Below are 21,930 nucleotides of genomic sequence, written 5' to 3'. Positions count from 1 at the left end.
CGTTTGTGACCTTGGCCACGTCGCATAACTTGTTGCTACTTCGGCATCTCTAGTTTTAAACGGGGAGGATTACACTGCCTACATTATAGGGTTGCCGTATGGATTACATGAATTTACACAAAGTGGTTGTGTCTGGACGTCGCAGATGCTTACTAGCAATACTTCCTCTTCTCAAAGCTCCTGAACTTCCCCTACACATACTTACGTCACAGCTTGTGCAGTTTACTTCTGCATCTCTGACACCCAAGTGCACTTACTTACACGTCGCCCTAAAGCTCCTTTCCCACTCTGCAGGAGACTGTATGCTCTTTGGTGCGGCAAGAGGTGCTGGGGGAAGAAACACGTGGTTTCTATTTTCCCAACACCTAGGACTGTGCCTGGCAAATATGTGTTTGCTGGATGAATGGGGAAAGTGGTGTGAAATTCACTCTTCGTATTTGGCTACGATAAGGGAAGAAAAAAAAACCAAAAACAAACTCCCACCAAAATGCCCAAATACAATAGTTTGGCATCTTAATTCCTAAAGAAGAGAGTCTGTGAGGGCTATTTATCTCAGCAGTCCAATCTAAGTGTCCAGCACAAAAGTGAGCAGGAGCCAAAAGGAGAAGATACGGAGACGTCGTGTGGGGGTCTGCACGCGGCACCACAGGCAGGGCAGTGAGATTTCCAGGGAGCAGACAGCCCATAGTTTATTTTGGTGTCCTGGAGACCAAGAAGCTATATGGAAAAAAGATGACTGCACTTTGTAAATACCTCAGCGCAAACCTTACGCTTCTGAGCGGGAAAGATGAATGTACCATGGGGAGGTTAGTACAGTCATCACCGAAAGGAAAAGCGGAGGTGGCGCGTGCTGCCCCCGGGTGCGGGCAGAGCAGTGATGGCGGAATTTGGGGGAATCCACGCGGACAGGCACTTGTCGGCAACTCTACCTGCACTGCTACCCAGGCGTGTGTTTTCGTTAAAGGAGAACCTGAACAGTTACACAAGTAAGCAGTTTTATTCTCAGCATCACTTACAACAATTCAAATTGAACTATATAATAAAATCTATAAAATAATGTATTTTATTGCAATTTCCTATTAAGGAGTATAACCTCCAGAGCCTTCTCCATAAGCTTTCAGCGCCATGTCAAGTTCCTTGTCAAAACGCAGCTGTCTCTCTCTGCCTGTAGCTCGGGAGAGACTCCTCAGGAAGAAGCTGCCGTCACCGCGTGGCTCTTTCCTGCAATTTTCATTCTTCTAGAGTCGATAATCTTCAGGTCTGAAAGACAAAATGAACATGTCTGTCTTGGTGAAATCATTTTCTCCTGCCTGATGAAGATTAGTTTTCAATTTTATTTTTTTTAAAGATTTTATTTATTTATTTGACAGAGAAAGATCACAAGTAGGCAGAGAGGCAGGCAGAGAGAGAGGAGGAAGCAGGCTCCCTGCCGAGCGGAGAGCCCGATGCGGGGCTCGATCCCAGGACCCTGAGATCATGACCTGAGCCGAAGGCAGCAGCTTAAACCACTGAGCCACCCAGGCGCCCCTCTGTTCCATTTTTAAATACATACTTTTTTAAAGACCTTTTCACGGAAAGGACTGCTATGATCATTAAAAATCCATATAAGCATATGGATTTACCTAATCAAGGCAATTTTTGAATGAGTAATTTCCCTATTTATATTATTTTATCAGGTGAAATTAAGTTTTCATTATGATACATACACAAATGTATAAACACAAGGCCTTTGATATTTTAATTACATACATATAACTGGTCTTTTCCTCATTCATGCATTTACAGGATTAACCATACTTGGAAGTTACTTCCAGCAGTAAATTAAAACAAAAAACGTTTTAGGGAAATGTTAAATCATAACAGTGGAGAAAATGAAGAATGGGAAATTACAAGATGGGAAAACGTTAAAGTGTCCTTTTATCTTTTCCATAGGTGTATTTGTAGGTGTTGAGCTCACACGGGAGTTTCAGAAGGAAGTCTGTAATCAGTAAACTAGATGTTTTTGAAACAGCTGTAAAAATATGATAGTTTGAATTCCTTTAAAAAGTAGATGAACTCTGTTTGCCCCAAAATAACTTATCTAGTCCCTTTCCCCACTCACAGCATGTTTTCTTCAACAGAATACGCACGAGATACCAGACAGCTCAGCTATGAAGACCAACAGTCTAGTGGTTGAGTAAATAAACGACACTACGATTTCAAGTTATTATTTAACTCTGAGGAACAAGGCTCTGATCTGGGAAAGCAGCCAAATACGCTTCACCGTATTAGCCGTTCTGTAACGACTAGAGGAGAAAACTGTGGAATTTTGTCACCGTTTCTGAAATCTCTTTCCAAATGTAAAAACTGCATCCCAAGTCTGGGAAACGACAGTGTGGTCCGAGGGCGAATGTGGCTCCGACATCCTTTTAATCTTCGGCTTGTCACTCAATCCGGTGGAAGCAGTTCCCAGACAGACACCAGCACATTTCAAGAAACCACTTCTGCTGTCGAGCTGGTGCATGTGATTATGACGAGCTGGTGGCGATGATGCCACCAGAAAGGAATCTTCGAAGCTGAGGCCCTGACAAGAAGTCACTGCGACTCCACTCAAGAACACTTCACGTGCTTAGTCACAGTCTAGTTGTTTCCACACCAACGGTTAATTTATTACGTAACAATGAGATAACAAAAGCACCTTTTAGTGGGATTTATGAATAAAATTGGAAATGTGTGTGAAGGGTATAATCTGTGATATGAGGTTGTAGCAGGTAGTGACCTGAAAGCTACAGGGGGCTAATAAGGCCGCAATCTGTTTCCAGAAGATTTTCTGGTGGGAAGTGAGGATAAAGAAGAGGGCTGCGTTGGGGCTGTAGCACTGATGAGTGGGAAGAAAGGGCCGGCTCAGGATTTAAGAGGCAGAAGAGTCCCACGTTGGTGGGGAGGGTGGGAAGGGACAGGAAGAGGGAAGGGGCCAGGGAAAGGGAGGAAGAAGAAACTGCTACAAAATGAGGATTCAGGGATGGATCTGGATTCTTCCCTTAAGCTTGAAGACCTCTGTGAATGGCAATGTTGCTGATTTTTTCAGGATAGGGAATACAGGCAGAGGAACAGACCGGAAGGGAAGGGCCTTGGTTTTGAATATGATAAGGTTTGGACATGACAAGCGCTAGCACTTAGGAGGTGGAATTTAGGAGAAAGACACGTCAGAGTCTCTACCACGGATTCCTTCTTTTCCATCCCACTTCCGCATATCAAGCGGCTCTGCCTACAAAATCCTCAGGAGTCCTCCACCGCTTTGTCGCGAGTCAGACAGCCTGGCAACCAGTATCTAACCCTCCATGACACGGCCTCAGCTAACATTTCTGAGTTATTCCTTCTACATCCCTTCCCTTTACATTCTGGTCCCATTACACTACTTGCTACCGCCCAGACAAAAACTTTCACACCTCTCGACTGGGTATTTGAGCTTTTTTCTGCCTGGTAGACTGGACTAATCCTTCAAAATCCACCTCAAAAATCACATCAGCTGGGTAGCCCTCCACGACTTCCCTTTCTGACTTCGGGCTCCTCTTTGTAAAATTGCCAGAGAATATCATGCATACTTCTATTACAGCGTTTCTCAAATTATACTTGCCTTTATTTATGTAAATAAATGTTACTTACATAAGATGTGCTGAATGCTTATTAGATGCCATGAAGTATACTAACCACTTCACACACATTATCTCATTTCATTCTACTGTGAAAGAGACACTTTTATCAATCCCATTTTATAGTTGACAATACTGAGCCTCAGAGAAGCTGGATAACTAGCCTAAGGGCACACAGCTAGGAAGTGGATGATAAGGACCTAGTGCAGACCTTCTGACTGCAAGTACTTGCATGCACCATTTCATTCTGACTTCTGGTAGGCTGCTGGTTCCTTTGAAGGCAGGATCCCCATATAACTGAGCTTAAGCTTCCAGCAATTAGCACTGGGCCCACCAAAAAGCAGACACCTGGTAAGATATCTGTCATTACAGTACAGTCACTGCCTTGACAATGCTGGTTTGTTTTACAAACTCATCCTTTACTTTTTTTTATGGAAACTAATCAGGATCTTTTACGGATAGTTGATTTGCTTCCAGGAAAGGAAAACAGTAACATGGGCAAGGGTACTTTAGATGTTGGCATAGCCAGAAACATCAACTCCTACTGGAGGCAATTAATGACATTACATGGAGTTCAGGAGGTACCATTGTGGGGAAAAGTGAGGTTGTTACACTAAATATGGTTTTATATTTCCGCATGCACGCGCACACACACACATACATATACACGAGGCCAGGCATGCATACAATGCATTTATACCTCTTACCTTCTTCCACTAAAAGAAATCGAAGATAAGAAAGGGAGGGGAGGTCTATTTACCTGAGTGCCCCTCCAACTTCAGGGGACATACACATCGCCTGGGCTCTTGTAAAAATGCTCAGTTAATCTGTAGAGGGGCTCACGTACATTTCCAACAAGCTCCCACGTACTGCAATGCTGGTCCACGGACCACAGCATGACTTAGCAAGTCTATAAGGTGAACCGTAGACCGCACACAGAGCTACTCATAAGACTGAGGGGATGACTACTTGAAGATGCTGAAGGCGCAAAGGAAGTAAATTTCTAAGACCATGCCGTGCCTAAGAGAAGGTAACACACTTCTTCCTTAGCTTGTGCAAAAACAATGAATACTGTTACGCTGAAAAAAAAAAAAAAATTAATTAGGGAGAAGTAGCAGCTTGAGACTACATCAGGTAACAGGACATCAGCTCGATAGCTTATCTAAACATAGCAAACACCTACAAATCCAACGGGAGAGCGAAGAGAAGAAGAACAGCAACTCTAGAAACAGAAAATCAACCACTTTCTGAAAGGTAGGACTGGCGGAGAAGTGAATCTAAAACGACGGGAAGATAGACCGCGGGGGGAGGGGCCGGCTCCCGGCAAGCGGCGGAGGAACGGAGCACAAAATCAGGACTTTTAAAAGTCTGTTCCACTGAGGGACATTGCTCCAGAGGCTAAACCGGGGTGAAGCCCACACGGGGCCAGCGTGGCCCCAGGCCCCGCAAGGTCACAGAAGGATCGGGGGTGTCAGAGTGTCGGAGAGCTCGCAGGTATTAGAACGGAGAAACCGGCTGCAAAGACAGAGCCGAGGACTGAACTCTCAGCTCGGGGTTACCTTGAACTGGTCGCGGGCTGGGTGAGCTCGGAGCGCGGCTAGAGGCTGGGGATACGGGAGTGATTGGGTGCTGTCCTCTGGGGGCGCACTGAGGAGTGGGGCCCCAGGCTCTCGGCTCCTCCGGGCCGGAGACTGGGAGGCCGCCATTTTCATTCCCGTCCTCCGGAACTCTACGGAAAGCGTTCAGGGAACAGAAGCTCCCAAAAGCGAACCCGAGCCGATTACTTAGTCCGGCCGCGGGTAAGGGCGGTGCAATCCCGCCTCGGGCAAAGACACTTGAGAGTCACTACAACAGGCCCCTCCCCCAGAAGATCAACAAAATATCCAGCCAGGACGAAGTTCATCTATCAAGGAGAAAGCAGATTCAATTCCTAAGACAGCAGAGCAATTCCAGAGGAGGAGAAAGCAAAGCACGGAACTCATGGCTTTCTCCCCATGATTCTTTAGTCTTGCGGCTACTTCAATTTTTTTTTTCTTTTTTCAATTTCTTATTTATTTTTTCTTTTTTCAATTTTTTTTTCTTTTTTCTTTTTTCTTCTTCTGCTAAATTTAAAAAAAAAAAAAAAACTTTTACCCTTTTCTTTTTTAACGTTTTTTGACTAGTTAATCTAAATATATATATTTTTTCTTTCTTTTTTATATTTTTTTATTTGTTTTATTTTTTAAATTTTTTTTTTCTTTTTTTTTCAGAACCTGTTTTTTATCCCCTTCCCCCCCCCCACAATTTGGGGTCTCTTCTGATTTGGTTACAGCGCATTTTTCGGGGGTCTTTGCCACCCTATTAGTAGTTTATTTGCTCCTTCATATCCTCTTATCTGGACAAAATGACAAGGCGGAAAAAATCACCACAAACAAAAGAACAAGAGACAGTACCGAAGGCTAGGGACCTAATCAACACAGACATTGGTACTATGTCAGATCAAGAGTTCAGAATGACGATTCTGAACATTCTAGCCGGGCTCGAAAAAGGCATGGAAGATATTAGAGAAACCCTCTCTGGAGATATTAAAGCCCTTTCTGGAGAAATTAAAGAACTAAAGTCTAACCAAGTTGAAATCAAAAAAGCTATTAATGAGGTGCAATCAAAAATGGAGGCTCTCACTGCTAGGATCAATGAGGCAGAAGAAAGAATTAGTGATATAGAAGACCAAATGACAGAGAATAAGGAAGCCGAGCAAAAGAGGGACAAACAGCTACTGGACCATGAGGGGAGAATTCGAGAGATAAGTGACACCATAAGACGAAACAACATTAGAATAATTGGGATTCCAGAAGAAGAAGAAACAGAGAGGGGAGCAGAGGGTCTATTGGAGAGAATCATTGGAGAGAATTTCCCTAATATGGCAAAGGGAACAAGCATTAAAATCCAGGAGATGCAGAGAACCCCCCTCAAAGTCAACAAGAATAGGTCCACACCCCATCACCTAATAGTAAAATTTACAAGTCTTAGTGACAAAGAGAAAATCCTGAAAGCAGCCCGAGAAAAGAAATCAGTAACATACAATGGTAAAAATATTAGATTGGCGGCAGACTTATCCACAGAGACCTGGCAGGCCAGAAAGAGCTGGCATGATATATTCAGAGCACTCAACGAGAAAAACATGCAGCCAAGAATACTCTATCCAGCTAGGCTATCATTGAAAATAGAAGGAGAGATAAAAAGCTTCCAGGACAAACAAAAACTGAAAGAATTTGCAAACACCAAACCAGCTCTCCAGGAAATATTGAAAGGGGTCCTCTAAGCAAAGAGAGAGCCTAAAAGTAGTAGATCAGAAAGGTACAGAGACAATATACAGTAACAGTCACCTTACAGGCTACTAATGGCACTAAATTCATATCTCTCAATAGTTACCCTGAATGTTAATGGGCTAAATGCCCCAATCAAAAGACACAGGGTATCAGAATGGATAAAAAAACAAAACCCATCAGTATGTTGCCTACAAGAAACTCATTTTAGACGCGAAGACACCTCCAGATTTAAAGTGAGGGGGTGGAAAACAATTTACCATGCTAATGGGCATCAGAAGAAAGCTGGGGTGGCAATCCTTATATCAGATCAATTAGATTTTAAGCCAAAGACTATAATAAGAGATGAGGAAGGACACTATATCCTACTCAAAGGGTCTGTCCAACAAGAAGATCTAACAATTTTAAATATCTATGCCCCTAACGTGGGAGCAGCCAACTATATCAACCAATTAATAACAAAATCAAAGAAACACATCAATAATAATACAATAATAGTAGGGGACTTTAACACTCCCCTCACTGAAATGGACAGATCATCCAAGCAAAAGATCAACAAGGAAATAAAGGCCTTAAATGACACACTGGACCACATGGACATCACAGATCTATTCAGAACATTTCATCCCAAAGCAACAGAATACACATTCTTCTCTAGTGCACATGGAACCTTCTCCAGAATAGATCACATCCTGGGTCACAAATCAGGTCTCAACCGGTATCAAAAGATTAGGATTATTCCCTGCATATTTTCAGACCACAATGCTCTGAAGCTAGAACTCAATCACAAGACGAAAGCTGGAAAGAACCCAAATACATGGAGACTAAACAGCATCCTTCTAAAGAATGAATGGGTCAACCAGGAAATTAAAGAAGAATTGAAAAAATTCATGGAAACAAATGATAATGAAAACACAACAGTTCAAAATCTGTGGGACACAGCAAAGGCAGTCCTGAGAGGAAAATATATAGCGGTACAAGCCTTTCTCAAGAAACAAGAAAGGTCTCAAGTACACAACCTAACCCTACGCGTAAAGGAGCTGGAGAAAGAACAAGAAAGAAACCCTAAACCCAGCAGGAGAAGAGAAATCATAAAGATCAGAGCAGAAATCAATGAAATAGAAACCAAAAAAACAATAGAAAAAATCAATGAAACTAGGAGCTGGTTCTTTGAAAGAATCAATAGGATTGATAAACCCCTGGCCAGACTCATCAAAAAGAAAAGAGAAAGGACCCAAATCAATAAAATCATGAATGAAAGAGGAGAGATCACAACTAACACCAAAGAAATACAGACAATTATAAGAACATACTATGAGCAACTCTACGCCAACAAATTGGCCAATCTGGAAGAAATGGATGCATTCCTAGAGACATATAAACTACCACAACTGAACCAGGAAGAAATAGAAAACCTGAACAGGCCCATAACCAGTAAGGAGATTGAAATAGTCATCAAAAATCTCCAAACAAACAAAAGCCCAGGGCCAGACGGCTTCCCAGGGGAATTCTACCAAACATTTAAAGAAGAACTCATTCCTATTCTCCTGAAACTGTTCCAAAAAATAGAAATGGAAGGAAAACTTCCAAACTCATTCTATGAGGCCAGCATCACCTTGATCCCAAAACCAGACAAGGATCCCACCAAAAAAGAGAACTACAGACCAATATCCTTGATGAACACAGACGCAAAAATTCTCGCCAAAATACTAGCCAATAGGATTCAACAGTACATTAAAAGGATTATTCACCACGATCAAGTGGGATTTATTCCAGGGCTGCAGGGTTGGTTCAACATCCGCAAATCAATCAATGTGATAGAACACATTAATAAAAGAAAGAACAAGAACCATATGATACTCTCAATAGATGCTGAAAAAGCATTTGACAAAGTACAGCATCCCTTCCTGATCAAAACTCTTCAAAGTGTAGGGATAGAGGGCACATACCTCAATATTATCAAAGCCATCTATGAAAAACCCACCGCAAATATCATTCTCAATGGAGAAAAACTGAAAGCTTTTCCATTAAGGTCAGGAACACGGCAGGGATGTCCATTATCACCACTGCTATTCAACATAGTATTAGAAGTCCTAGCCTCAGCAATCAGACAACAAAAAGAAATTAAAGGCATCCAAATTGGTAAAGAAGAAGTCAAACTATCACTCTTCGCAGATGATATAATACTATATGTGGAAAACCCAAAAGACTCCACTCCAAAACTGCTAGAACTTGTACAGGAATTCAGTAAAGTGTCAGGATATAAAATCAATGCACAGAAATCAGTTGCATTTCTGTACACCAACAACAAGACTGAAGAAAGAGAAATTAAGGAGTCAATCCCATTCACAATTGTACCCAAAACTATAAGATACCTAGGAATAAACCTAACCAAAGAGACTAAGAATCTATACACAGAAAATTATAAAGTACTCATGAAAGAAATTGAGGAAGACACAAAAAAATGGAAAAATGTTCCATGCTCCTGGATTGGAAGAATAAATATTGTGAAAATGTCTATGCTACCTAAAGCAATCTACACATTTAATGCAATCCCTATCAAAATACCATCCATTTTTTTCAAAGAAATGGAACAAATAATCCTAAAATTTATATGGAACCAGAAAAGACCTCGAATAGCCAAAGGAATATTGAAGAACAAAGCCAAAGTTGGTGGCATCACAATTCCGGACTTCAAGCTCTATTACAAAGCTGTCATCATCAAGACAGCATGGTACTGGCACAAAAACAGACACATAGACCAGTGGAACAGAATAGAGAGCCCAGAAATCGACCCTCAACTCTATGGTCAACTAATCTTCGACAAAGCAGGAAAGAATGTCCAATGGAAAAAAGACAGCCTCTTCAATAAATGGTGCTGGGAAAATTGGACAGCCACATGCAGAAAAATGAAATTGGACCACTTCCTTACACCACACACGAAAATAGACTCCAAATGGATGAAGGACCTCAATGTGAGAAAGGAATCCATCAAAATCCTTGAGGAGAACGCAGGCAGCAACTTCTTCGACCTCAGCCGCAGCAACATCTTCCTAGGAACAACGGCAAAGGCAAGGGAAGCAAGGGCGAAAATGAACTATTGGGATTTCATCAAGATCAAAAGCTTTTGCACAGCAAAGGAAACAGTTAACAAAACCAAAAGACAGCTGACAGAATGGGAGAAGATATTTGCAAACGACATATCAGATAAAGGGCTAGTATCCAAAATCTATAAGGAACTTAGCAAACTCAACACCCAAAGAACAAACAATCCAATCAAGAAATGGGCAGAGGACATGAACAGACATTTCTGCAAAGAAGACATCCAGATGGCCAACAGACACATGAAAAAGTGCTCCACGTCACTCGGCATCAGGGAAATACAAATCAAAACCACAATGAGATATCACCTCACACCAGTCAGAATGGCTAAAATTAACAAGTCAGGAAATGACAGATGCTGGAGAGGATGTGGAGAAAGGGGAACCCTCCTCCACTGTTGGTGGGAATGCAAGCTGGTCCAACCACTCTGGAAAACAGCATGGAGGTTCCTCAAAATGTTGAAAATAGAACTACCCTATGACCCAGCAATTGCACTACTGGGTATTTACCCTAAAGATACAAACATAGTGATCCGAAGGGGCACGTGTACCCGAATGTTTATAGCAGCAATGTCTACAATAGCTAGACTATGGAAAGAACCTAGATGTCCATCAACAGATGAATGGATCAAGAAGATGTGGTATATATACACAATGGAATACTATGCAGCCATCAAAAGAAATGAAATCTTGCCATTTGCGACGACGTGGATGGAACTAGAGGGTATCATGCTTAGTGAAATAAGTCAATCGGAGAAAGACAACTATCATATGATCTCCCTGATATGAGGACATGGAGAAGCAACATGGGGGGGTAGGGGGATAGGAGAAGAATAAATGAAACAAGATGGGATTGGGAGGGAGACAAACCATAAATGACTCTTAATCTCACAAAACAAACTGGGGGTTGCTGGGGGGAGGTGGGATTGGGAGAGGGGGAGCGGGCTATGGACATTGGGGAGGGGAGGTGAACCATGAGAGACTATGGACTCTGAAAAACAACCTGAGGGTTCTGAAGGGGCGGGGGGTGGGAGGTTGGGGGAACAGGTGGTGGGTGATGGGGAGGGCACGTTTTGCATGGAGCACTGGGTGTTGTGCAAAAAGAATGAATACTGTTACGCTGAAAAAATTAATAAAAAGGGAAAAAAAAAAATTTTTAAAACCCCAGCAGATTCAGAATAAACCAAGAGAGGGCAGTGATTGTAGGGATGAAGAAATGGGCCTTGAGATATTTCACTTTTTTCATTCTATGTGATACAAACTTGCAGTTTTTATTTGAGTTTAAAATTTGAGTTCCAGTTATAGGATAAATAAGTCACGGGATAAAATGTACAGAATGGTGACTGTAGTTAATAATACTGTGTTGTACATTTGTAAGCTGCTAGGACAGTAGATCTTAAAAGTTCTCATCACAAGAAAAAAATTGTTAACTATGTGACGTGATGGATGTTAACTAAACTTATTGTGCTGATCATTTCCCAACATGTAGTAAGTGTTGTACACCTAAAGCTTAAATACAATCTTATATGTCAGTTACAACTCAATAAAATTTTTTGAACAGAAAAAAAAAAAAAAAAATTAATTAAAATTATTCAATTCCCCCCCCCAAAAAAATCATGAAGTTTTAAAAGAAAAGCTAGTCTTATGTAAGGTTAATGTTTTTGTAAATAACAGTATTCTAAAATAATCTCAGGAAATCTTTGAAGAGACATTTCAAATGCTGTTACAGAAAGGTAATCTCTATTGATTTTTATAGAAATGTTTTTGACAGAAATAAGTTATATTTCAACAAAATTACCATAACCTTTTCTTTATATATGTAATACAAAGTATCAAAAATTAAATATATCAGAGTTACACTAAAGCACAGACTGTTAAGGAAAATTTCTATTTTAGCTATAACTGTTAAGCAAGCTTTAAGAAAGAAGCAAAGACCAAAATGAATTAAAAGTCAATTCCTCTTTCAGAGAGATCAGATTCCACTCATTTATTCATTCAACAAAGATTACTAAGTGTCACGTCTAGCTATGGGCACTGGGAACACAACACCGAGCAAGACAAAGTCCTGTCTTTAGACCATGCAGTTTCTCATAGAGGGAGATGCACACACAGTCACACACTTCACACACAGACACACATATGTACACTTTGACTTCTGAGATGAAAGCTAAAAGTGTTAAGCTTTCGTATATACACGTAGGGTAATTTGGGAGTTTAATGAATCTTCAAAGAATTAGCCAACAGAAGACTTTCTTTAATTCATTTTCTAAACTGCTAAAATTAGATAGCTACTAAATGTTCTCTAGCAGTAATTCATTTTGTCCTTAATTCTTGCCACTAGCAGAAAACTGCCTTCAAACACTATAGCTTGAAAAAAAATCACTTTTTTGAATGAGGAAACAGAACTTAAATACAGGCTGTCTGAGCAAGTATTCTATGGTACTTGTGATTGCTCAGAAACTTGAACGTTAAAATCCTACCACCTCTCACAAAATTCTCTATTTTCTACAGAAAAATCCTTTACCACTGACATCTCTATTTAAAATGTTGTCAGCCACTCACTAAATGAAACAGGTAAAATACAGCCACTCATGAAAATGAAACAAGTACCTCTCAGGAATTCAGAGATTCAAATTCTCGACAAAAAATGACAGAGGCCAACACATTTTAATTATCCTGAAAATGGGGACATTCTCATAAGAGAATTTATCTTTTAACTTCAGCAAAAATCTTGAGGAAGACTTCAGTTTTCATTGTAAAATGATGGGACAAATCTATTGGGTTTGTGAACAAAATGAAATATAAAGCTATAAAACACATAGTTTATGTGATGGTTCAGTTAGATACTTAATATTATTTATCCCATTAAGATAATTTATTTTTCAGAAGAAAAAAACATTTGAATTTCAACTGTGAATCCATGAAGTTTTGTGTAACTTAAGTGTAATAAATCTCAAAAGTATCTTATTCTCCCTTGGGTCTTATGTCTTTTCACTCATAAATAATATTCGTCAATATAATGCTTATTCCAACAAAATCTTTAAACAAGAATATTTAGACAGTAGAGTAATCTTAAGAACAATAAAAGGTCAGTTTGATGAGTTTTAAGTCATTTCCATTGTACTGGTGAAACTATTTAGAGTCAACAATGAGAGGAAATCTGGTGACATCGCATATTCCTTAACTAAAATTCTTTGAACTGAAGATGTCAGCTGTACAGGAAATTGTGAGGCAGAATAATGATGCCTCTATCCTCATTTCTCCAGGTACTGTACCATGTACCACATCCTGATTAGAAAAAAAGCTCAACTGTGCTTTAAAAAACAAACAAAAGCCAAAATTAATAGGACTGTTAAATTTTTAAAATCTTTTTACTGCTTTTTTCAGTTAAAATAAATAGGAATTGCCGTTACATTCAATTATCACTTTTAAGTCATAAGCTCTATTGGCTTGGAAGACGGTTTGGTTGCTCAAGCAGAGATTGTTTTTAGTCCTAATCTGTTCATATCCAAAAGAACAGTAAAGTTTAGAATGTCTAATTTGAGCAAAATTCAGCACTGGAAATACTGAGGTATACAGTTTTTGCCAGTGCTGAGCTGGTTGAAATAACGGGAAAATTGGAATGTAACCCTGCTCTTCAAGTCCAGCTAATAACTTCTGTCTGTGAAGAGCAGCAAATTAAGTTAAATCTTGTAGGAAAATGCCATATGACCAGACTAGCATAAAATTATGGAAAATCTTGAAGATGTCCAGATCCCAATTCCTTATGGGTTTTGAAAAGGTAAAAATCCTTCTTTATGGTCTTTAAATAAAGCTTCTGATGTGAAGCACTTTTATAAAAGAGGCATAGGTAAAAATATTGTTTTCTGGATATTAATTTAAATACAACTGAAAATCTGGAGATTTTTCGAATTCATAGGTTTCATATGGGAGGGCATGTATAAGTTTAAATCACTGCTCTCTTCTAGAGCTACAGACTAGACTACACACGATGCTCACCATGGTCCTTTTCCAAGGCTAACGTCCCCGCACCTGGGTTCCTTCCACAGCGCTGGAGGCATCACCCAGGAAACACGCTAAACCGAATCCTGCTTTCAGCAGAGACAATTCAGGGCCAATCACGACTGTCCTCCTATCTCTCCACTTCCATCCCTGCCACCCTCTTCTTTGTAGGCGCACTTCCAACAGCACACTCTGTAGAGCACATTAAACGCTGGGGACATGGGTTTTCATTATAAACATCTCTTTTCAAGATTTAGTGATGCTGAACTTTCCACACTTAGTTTCTATACAAAGGTGAGGGTTTTGCTTAAAATAAAGCATTACGGACTTAATAAGTGAGGAACACAAAATTATATTTCTTTTTGGTATCATTTCATCACTCACTCTGTGGACTATGCGAAGCAACTCAAGATGAAATTTTCCACATACCTTATTTGTCCTAAGAAAAGCTCTCCTACAGAATTTGTAAAAATGAAAATAAAAAAGTTTAAAATGATCCAAGTTTTATTTTTACCCTACATAATGAAAAGTTTCCATTACAGTGACAGCATTGTAATTTCTATGATTACTGTGGTTTTGTAATGTGTTGGCAAAACTACAGTGATTATGGAAATAATTATTGACAGCATTAAAGTAAGTTGACCATTTGAAAGCTACAACCCAGGGAAGTGAATTGTGAAGAAAGAGACAGTGCTGTTGCTTTTTCTTTGACAAATTCTAAGTGCATACCCTCCAATCGACACTTGCACATGGCAACCACATGTTTATTTTGTATCCTCAAAAAACAAAGGATAACTTTGTAACATATTCTAACACAATCTATATATGTATGCATGAGCTATAAAAATACTAATGAGCTATAAAAAAATACTAATACACCAGGTATATCCACTAATTTAAGAAGTGAGGTTTATAGGCAATACTTCTCATATAAGAAAATGACTTTCAGTTATTAAAAAAAGTTGTTCTCTCAAAAATATCAGTTTCCTTCCTTCTTGTTTAACATTGTTTTAAAAATGGCTACACGACTAGCATAAGAAAATCTGCATAAACCGAAATTAGGCCTCAGAGACTTCCGTACATGATTTAAAATAATTTAAACGAAATCCCAAGAATGGAGCTTTAAATTAAGATTAAAAAAATTGTGTCAGGGGCGCTTGGGTGGCTCAGTGGGTTAAGCCTCTGCCTTCAGCTCAGGTCATGATCTCAGGGTCCTGGGATCGAGCCCCGCATCAGGCTCTCTGCTCAGCTGGGAGCCTGCTTCCCTTCCTGTCTCTCTGCCTACTTGTGATCTGTCAAATAAATAAAATCTTTAAAAAAAAAAACTTTTGTCAATCACCTAAATGGGTTCAAGGCTTAGTTTTGACCATCATCACTGTTTGACCCATGCTCAAAAGTTTTAGTTTCTACTAGAAAAGCTAATAATAGTTCCTATTTAAAAATGTACATTTCTATACCATAAACATATTTTAAATTTTATTACTAGGGAAACAAAAACCAAAGCAAGCTAGTTTTGTGTCTGTTGATTTAGGTGCAATCCAGGTACATCTGTTTCAGTCAAGTCTCTGCAGATTCACCATAGATCTATCTTGACTAAATTCCAATGACCACATTCCAAAGGAAGATTATATTGTTGGCTTAGCTATTTTCGGTGGAATGAGAATATATTTTAAGCAGCCTCCTTCTCCAAAAGGAAAAAAAAAACATTTTTCTCATGAAAGCAAATCTACCAGTAACGAGAAATCCCATTTTCAATGGATAGCACTGCATAGTGTGTTAGGTATTTTCATTTTTACTCTAATGTCTGTAATATTTAATACTAGAACTTTATGAAATGGTAAACAACTAAAATGGCAACATTCACTAAAGGGGTCAGTAGCCACATGGGGCTAATGAAACTTAATTAAAATTACATAAAATAAAAGTATTTTCTTTTATTTATTTATTTTTTTACTTCAGTTTCTCAGTCACATCAGCCACAGTGTAAGTACTCAACACCCACGTGTGGCCAGGAGCTACTGTATTAGATAGCTCAGATATAGAGTTTTTCCATCATGTGTGAAATTCTATTAGACAGCCCTGACCATATAAATTGTAATATGTAAGTATATACCCACATTATCATCTGGTGAAGTTATATGGCTACCTGTAAGGAAAGATCATATTTTAATAAAGCCCAAAGGAAAGCCTGGTGCCTTAATGCATATTCCTGTCAGAGAGAAATCTGGGATGAAAAGAAAGGGCAGGAAAATATATCTCCAGAGTAGTTACTAAAAAAATTCATCAAGTTACTCTAAGTTTCTCTAAAAGCCTCCTTAAAAATAATTACAGAAAAGCCCTTCCTAATTCCATTAATATAATAAAGGCATTTAGTCATCTTCTGATTTGTTTTAAATGAGCCAGGAATCACTTAGTGTAATGAGCAGTTTAATCAGTACTCTTTATTCATGATATACAACTTCAAATGCATAATCTATTTGGTCACATATTTGATTAAATAACATCTTTATTTCTAGATAAAAAAAATAATAAAGGTACCACATATCCCCTTTGGTTAGGAATATAAATTCATTTATGATGGTGTTTCTATAAAAAAATCAGGTACGACATTCTTAGGACTTCCAGAACTTCATACAGCCTGGTAAACTACCAAAACCCAAAGACTACATAAAATACTTTTTTAGGATATAACTTTATAAAGCAAACTATCTGAGAACTACATATGACTTAAGTATACTTAACCAAGAGGCTACAAGAGGCACTCAGGCAGAGTGGTTAGGACCACGACCCAGGATAATGACCTTAGGCTTGAATCCCTAACCCACCACTTAACAATCATGCAGTCTTAGTCAAATTATTTTTCTTTCTGTGCCTACATTTCCTTCTTAATGAAAAAAAAAAAAAAAAAGACATAGACACACAAACACAAAGAAACAGTGGAAGCTAACACACCAAAACAAGTTAACTAAAGTGAGATTATTTACTTCCTTAATTTTGTTTCTTATTCATAGTTTGTACAATGAACATTTAGCACTTTAAAAAAAAAAAGATTTATTTATTTATTTAGTGAAAGAGCACAAGAGCAAGGAGAGGGGCAAAGGGAGAGAGAAAAGCTCAAGCTGAGGCCCTGCTGAGGGCAGAGCCCGTTGTGGGACTAAATCTCATGACCCTGAGATCATGACCTAAGCGTAAATCAAGAGTTGGACAGTTAATTGACTGAGCCATCCAAGCGCCCCAAACATTTAATACTTTCTATTTATTTTTTTAAAGATATTATTTATTTATTTGAAAGAAAGAAAGATAGCACAACCAGGGGGTAAAGAGAGAGGAAGAAGCAGACTCCCCTCTGAGCAGGGAGCTGGATGTGAGGTTGATCCCAGGACCCTGAGATCATGTCCTGAGCCAATGGCAGATACCAAACTGACTGAGCCACCTAGGAGCCCCCATTTAATACCTTTTAACTGCCCCAAAGTGCAAGTTTTTAATTGAATGCTCGAGTTTAAAGCCTATATTATGTGAATTCTTAGTAAATTAAAGATTCCAGGGTGGTAGATTTAAACTAGTAAATGTTTTTCATAAATTAGAGATTAATTTCAATTTGCACATTTCTTTAAAAGAATTTAAAAATGTTTGTTTTCCTAGAAAAATGTTCATATATGTAGGTTCAGTTGTAAATGTAAATAAAAGTTTAAGTAGGAAAAGGCACATTGAATATATCTGCAATAAATGACTATGTAAGTCTCTAAGAACAAGTTAAATTAAAATTATTTTTCCAAAAGTATAAAACTTATCCAAGTACAGAAGTCTCATCTCTCAGCTGCCAAAGCAGGAAGAACTGTAAAGATCATAGCATGGAAAACAAACTGTAAAACCTTTTATTTTCAGAAACTACTGATTTATCTAAATAAGTCACCATAGGGGCGCCTGGATGGCTCAGTGGGTTAAGCCTCTGCCTTTGGCTCAGGTCATGATCCCAGCGTCTTGGGATCGAGCCCCGCATTAGGCTCTCTGCTCAGCGGGGAGCCTGCTTCACCACCCCGCCCCCCACCTACTTATGATCTCTGTCTATCAAATAAATAGATAAAATCTTTAAAAAAATAAATATAAATAAATAAGTCATGATATCATCTGGATTAAAAAATGAATTTAAATAAAAAGAATTAAAATAGACTCTTGAGTTTTGAAAAGAAGGCAAACTATTAAGTAGGCATCTATAAAGGTCAAAAGAAGGAGAAAATCACCCCACACTAAACTTAGTTGTTAGAATCAAGTTGTTAGAATCAACTTAGTTGTTAGAATCAAGTCATGTCATATAATGTATAGTTCTGGTCATCGTCAAGCAATGAAAACCAGAACCTAAGGAGCGATAGAAAATGTACTTCTTTATTTTAGAGAAAAATATTTATCATGAGGATGTATCCTGATAACTAGCTGGTATGGATATCATCAGACATTATAAAATCGTTTTTTTCAATTTTTCATATAGAGTCTGTTAATCACTCATTTACTGTCAACTGAAAATTGATAAGATAATGAACAGAAAAGTAATAAAGTGTTTTTAAAGCCAATCAATTTCAATGATTCTAGCATAAAGGACTAGTATTAAATTGGAGCATTTTACTACCATCACTTCGTATCATCTAGAGATTCTTTTCTAATGTCATTTATAAAAGTTGATACCAGGAAACCTGCTTTCTTCATTTATTTATTCAATAATTATTTGCTGAATGTCTACTGAATGTGCCAGATGTTATGCTCAGGTAAATAAAACGACATGGAGTTCCCTCATGGAATCTAGTTAGAAAAAGACATTTAAAAAAAAATCACACAGGTACTCAATTACATTAGAATAAATGTAGTAAATGAAAAGGAAAGTGTACAATAAGTATACTTTATAGCACAGAGGGTAGCGTTTAGGAGAAGACAAGATGCCCAGTGTAGATCCAGCTATAAGGATGTGTGGTTCCCTTTTTGATCTACTGTATAAATTCTGTAAATGTTCCCGAGACCCCATTAGATGAAGTACTGTTCTACGCACTGAGGATGCAGTGATGAACTAGACGCAGCCCTTGCCCCTCACGAGCTGACCATGGTAATGACAGAGTTACACAGCAGGTGCTGTGGCACAAGATGCCCAGGCGCTTTAGTCTGGTCTTGATGTTTACACGAGGCTTCTTAAAGGTGGTGGGATCTGAACTAAGGTCTAAAGAATGAGTTAGAGTTATTTCGGAGCATGGGGGAGGGACATGTTTTAGGCAAAGTAATGCAAAATGAAGATAAGGAAGAATTAAATTGTGTGAAAAGGTTGACAATCCTCAACAATCTATTGTTAGACTAGTCAAGTGGAAAGAACTTAGGCTTCAGAGACAGAGAGGAGCCAGGTCATGAAGACCCTGGTAGGCCAGATAAGGAAACCTGGAAGCAATTAGATGGAAGGTAGTACATCAACACCAAGCAGCTTCCCGGAACTCAGACATAGCAAATTGTGTAGAGGATAGCAAGAAGTGTCTGTTATTTTGTTTTTCTATTTGAATCAAGACTATTAATTATCCAGAATTGACGACTTTTCATTAGATGATATTCTCAAGTTTAGTGAAGCAATCTGGAAAATGGAGAATCACTCTGTTTTAGGTAATATAACGATTTATGATTCCAAGAGACCAAAATCAATCCAAGTAATGTCACCCCAAACAAAATATCTGATAATTTATAGGCACCTATGAACACCCTTGCATGTACATAGCAAGGTTTTAAGACTTAGAGACTTTTTGGTTCTAATACCAAAATCTAGAATTTATCCACAGGTAGAAGATGGAAAGAGCATCCAAGGGAGTAAAAAAAAAGTTCACTCTTCCCATCTTCAAGATCTTTTCATTTGGTTAAGGAAACAGATGGGATACTAAACTGAGCTTAAAAAAAAGAAAAAATGAAGGAAAGAGAAAAGACTTACGGAGACCACAGTCTTGGGAAAGCCTCTATTTCTTCCTGTGTGTACTCATCTAGACGTCTGGGTACTTTTCGTGGTTGAGGAAGCTCTTCTACTAAATTCTTACGAATATCTTCTGGTATGTCCTAGGTTAAATAAAATTTAGGTTTAATTTTCTTAAAATTATCCCTTAGTAATAAATTAGTAATATTTAATAAATATTAAAAAATAACAAGAATATTTATAGAATATAATCTTTACAAATCCATGAAAATCCTTGAAAAGTATATTAATGATAAAAGTAATTCATTATAATACTATACCTTATATTTTAGTTTTGACAAACCTACTTCTCATGATAAATTAGACATCTTCAATTCTGAGGACCATTGAGTCACTAAGTTCTTTTTTTTTCCTCAACGTTTAATTTATTCCTGGCCTTTCAACTGCAGAAGGCACTGCCTTGGCTGATTCTCATGATTTTTCATCTGACTGAGTGGATGTACTGGGTCTGTGGCTTCCAGGGACACAACCTTTCAATTCAGACTCCATGTTGTTGCCAGAAAAAACTTTGGAAAATGAAAACCTGCTGGATCCTAGAGTCATTGTGCCAACAAACAACAGAACTCCTTCTATGAACCAGAAACTATGCTAGGTGCTCAGAATATAAAAGGAAATAAAAAGATGATGGCCTCTGCAGGGTTACAATTTTAAAAATGTCACCTCTCAAACCAGTGTCCTCACTCCTAGGCCACCCGTGACTTCAACTCTTCACACAGCCGTCCATGGCATCTGAGTTATCACCCTCCTTGCCTCTCACACGTTGTTCCACCCGGAAACCCTGGTGCCTTTATTAATGGCATTCCCTCTGCCCACAATGACTTTCCCCTGGTTAATATATTCAAATGTTCAGAAAAATGAAAGGAAAAGTAAAATGCAAAAAAGTCTGAATTTGGGTAATGAAAAGCCAACTTAAAAGCAAACTAAAAGTAAACTAAAGAGTAAAGCATATACTTGAGAGCTATTTTAAAAGAAGAATAGATGTTAAAGTAAAGGAAGGGATAAAATGAAGAGCATGAGCAACCGAAAGAATTTACATTTATATTGTGCTCGTGATACAGAAATTGGGAAAGGGAATTGTCCTGGGAGTCTGGATGGTAAGTTACTTTTGGAAACTCTACTGAAATAATGGTTGGGTGTCAAGAGGAAAGCATCCTGTGAGTATTTCCACAGGGAAAATAGATATATTTCCCTCTTTTCATAGCAGTACGTTCCTAGATGTTTAAAAAAAAAAAAAAGATTATATATATTAAATTACAATTCTCTGCAAAAAGCATATCATAATTGGGAATCAAATATCTGGGCAAGGACAAGGGACCAAAACAGTCATTGTTTCCTATTCAATGTCTTACAAGTCAAAATATAATTTTACAATAACTTTAACGAATCAGAGCTCCATGGCATTATAAACTTGTTCTAAAATCTTATATGGCAAAATTTTAATAATAATTTTAAAAGGTTAGGTGGGCTTTTTAAAATTATGGTTTGTACAGGGTGAGTCACTACCAGTACATAAAAAATACAATAAATACTACTGACAATGGGTTTCTTTACTGAGAAGCATTTTAAAAATATTTAACTTCCTTCCCCTAATGTATTCAAATCTTTAAGTTTAACTGCACAGAACTGGAACAAGGAGAGGATGTCTGGACATATAAATATTAAGTTGCTCTAATTTTTTACTTCCTGGAAAAGTCTACTTGCCAGTTGGATATTTACAAAAGTTTATGAATATTTCACACTCCTTTGGGGAGCCATTAAAAAAAATCCCTCTATCATTCACAAAGACAATTTTAAAAGTTGCCAACTGCTTACACAGCAGAGGGTGTGGAACATAGTGGGTTAGTAGATGTTTGCCAAACTGAAAGAATTCTGACTGAAATGGGTTTACAAATTTTCTCTAC

At 38.3% G+C, this 21,930-nt stretch overlaps 1 protein-coding gene across 2 annotated transcripts in view; it reads right to left on the bottom strand.

The window, feature by feature from the left end:
* Positions 1-978: 978 nt before the first annotated feature.
* MRPL13 (mitochondrial ribosomal protein L13) overlaps positions 979-21,930 on the bottom strand; it is a 53,505-nt gene continuing 32,553 nt past the window's right edge. The window contains exons 6-7 of one of the 2 annotated variants that reach the window (XM_045979987.1): positions 19,991-20,112; positions 979-1,260 (exon numbers count right to left, since the gene is read on the bottom strand). In XM_045979987.1, coding sequence (XP_045835943.1) covers positions 1,239-1,260; positions 19,991-20,112 — 144 coding nt within the window. In that variant the 3' untranslated portion in view covers positions 979-1,238. Of the gene's footprint in view, positions 1,261-19,986; positions 20,113-21,930 lie in introns of those variants that run through there. The other variant, XM_045980054.1, reaches the window with a different exon arrangement.

This window comes from Meles meles, chromosome 1 (assembly GCF_922984935.1).
Source record: "Meles meles chromosome 1, mMelMel3.1 paternal haplotype, whole genome shotgun sequence".
Taxonomy (NCBI): domain Eukaryota; kingdom Metazoa; phylum Chordata; class Mammalia; order Carnivora; family Mustelidae; genus Meles; species Meles meles.
The sequence above is the reverse complement of the archived record's forward strand: the minus strand, read 5'-3'. Positions and strand labels throughout refer to the sequence as shown.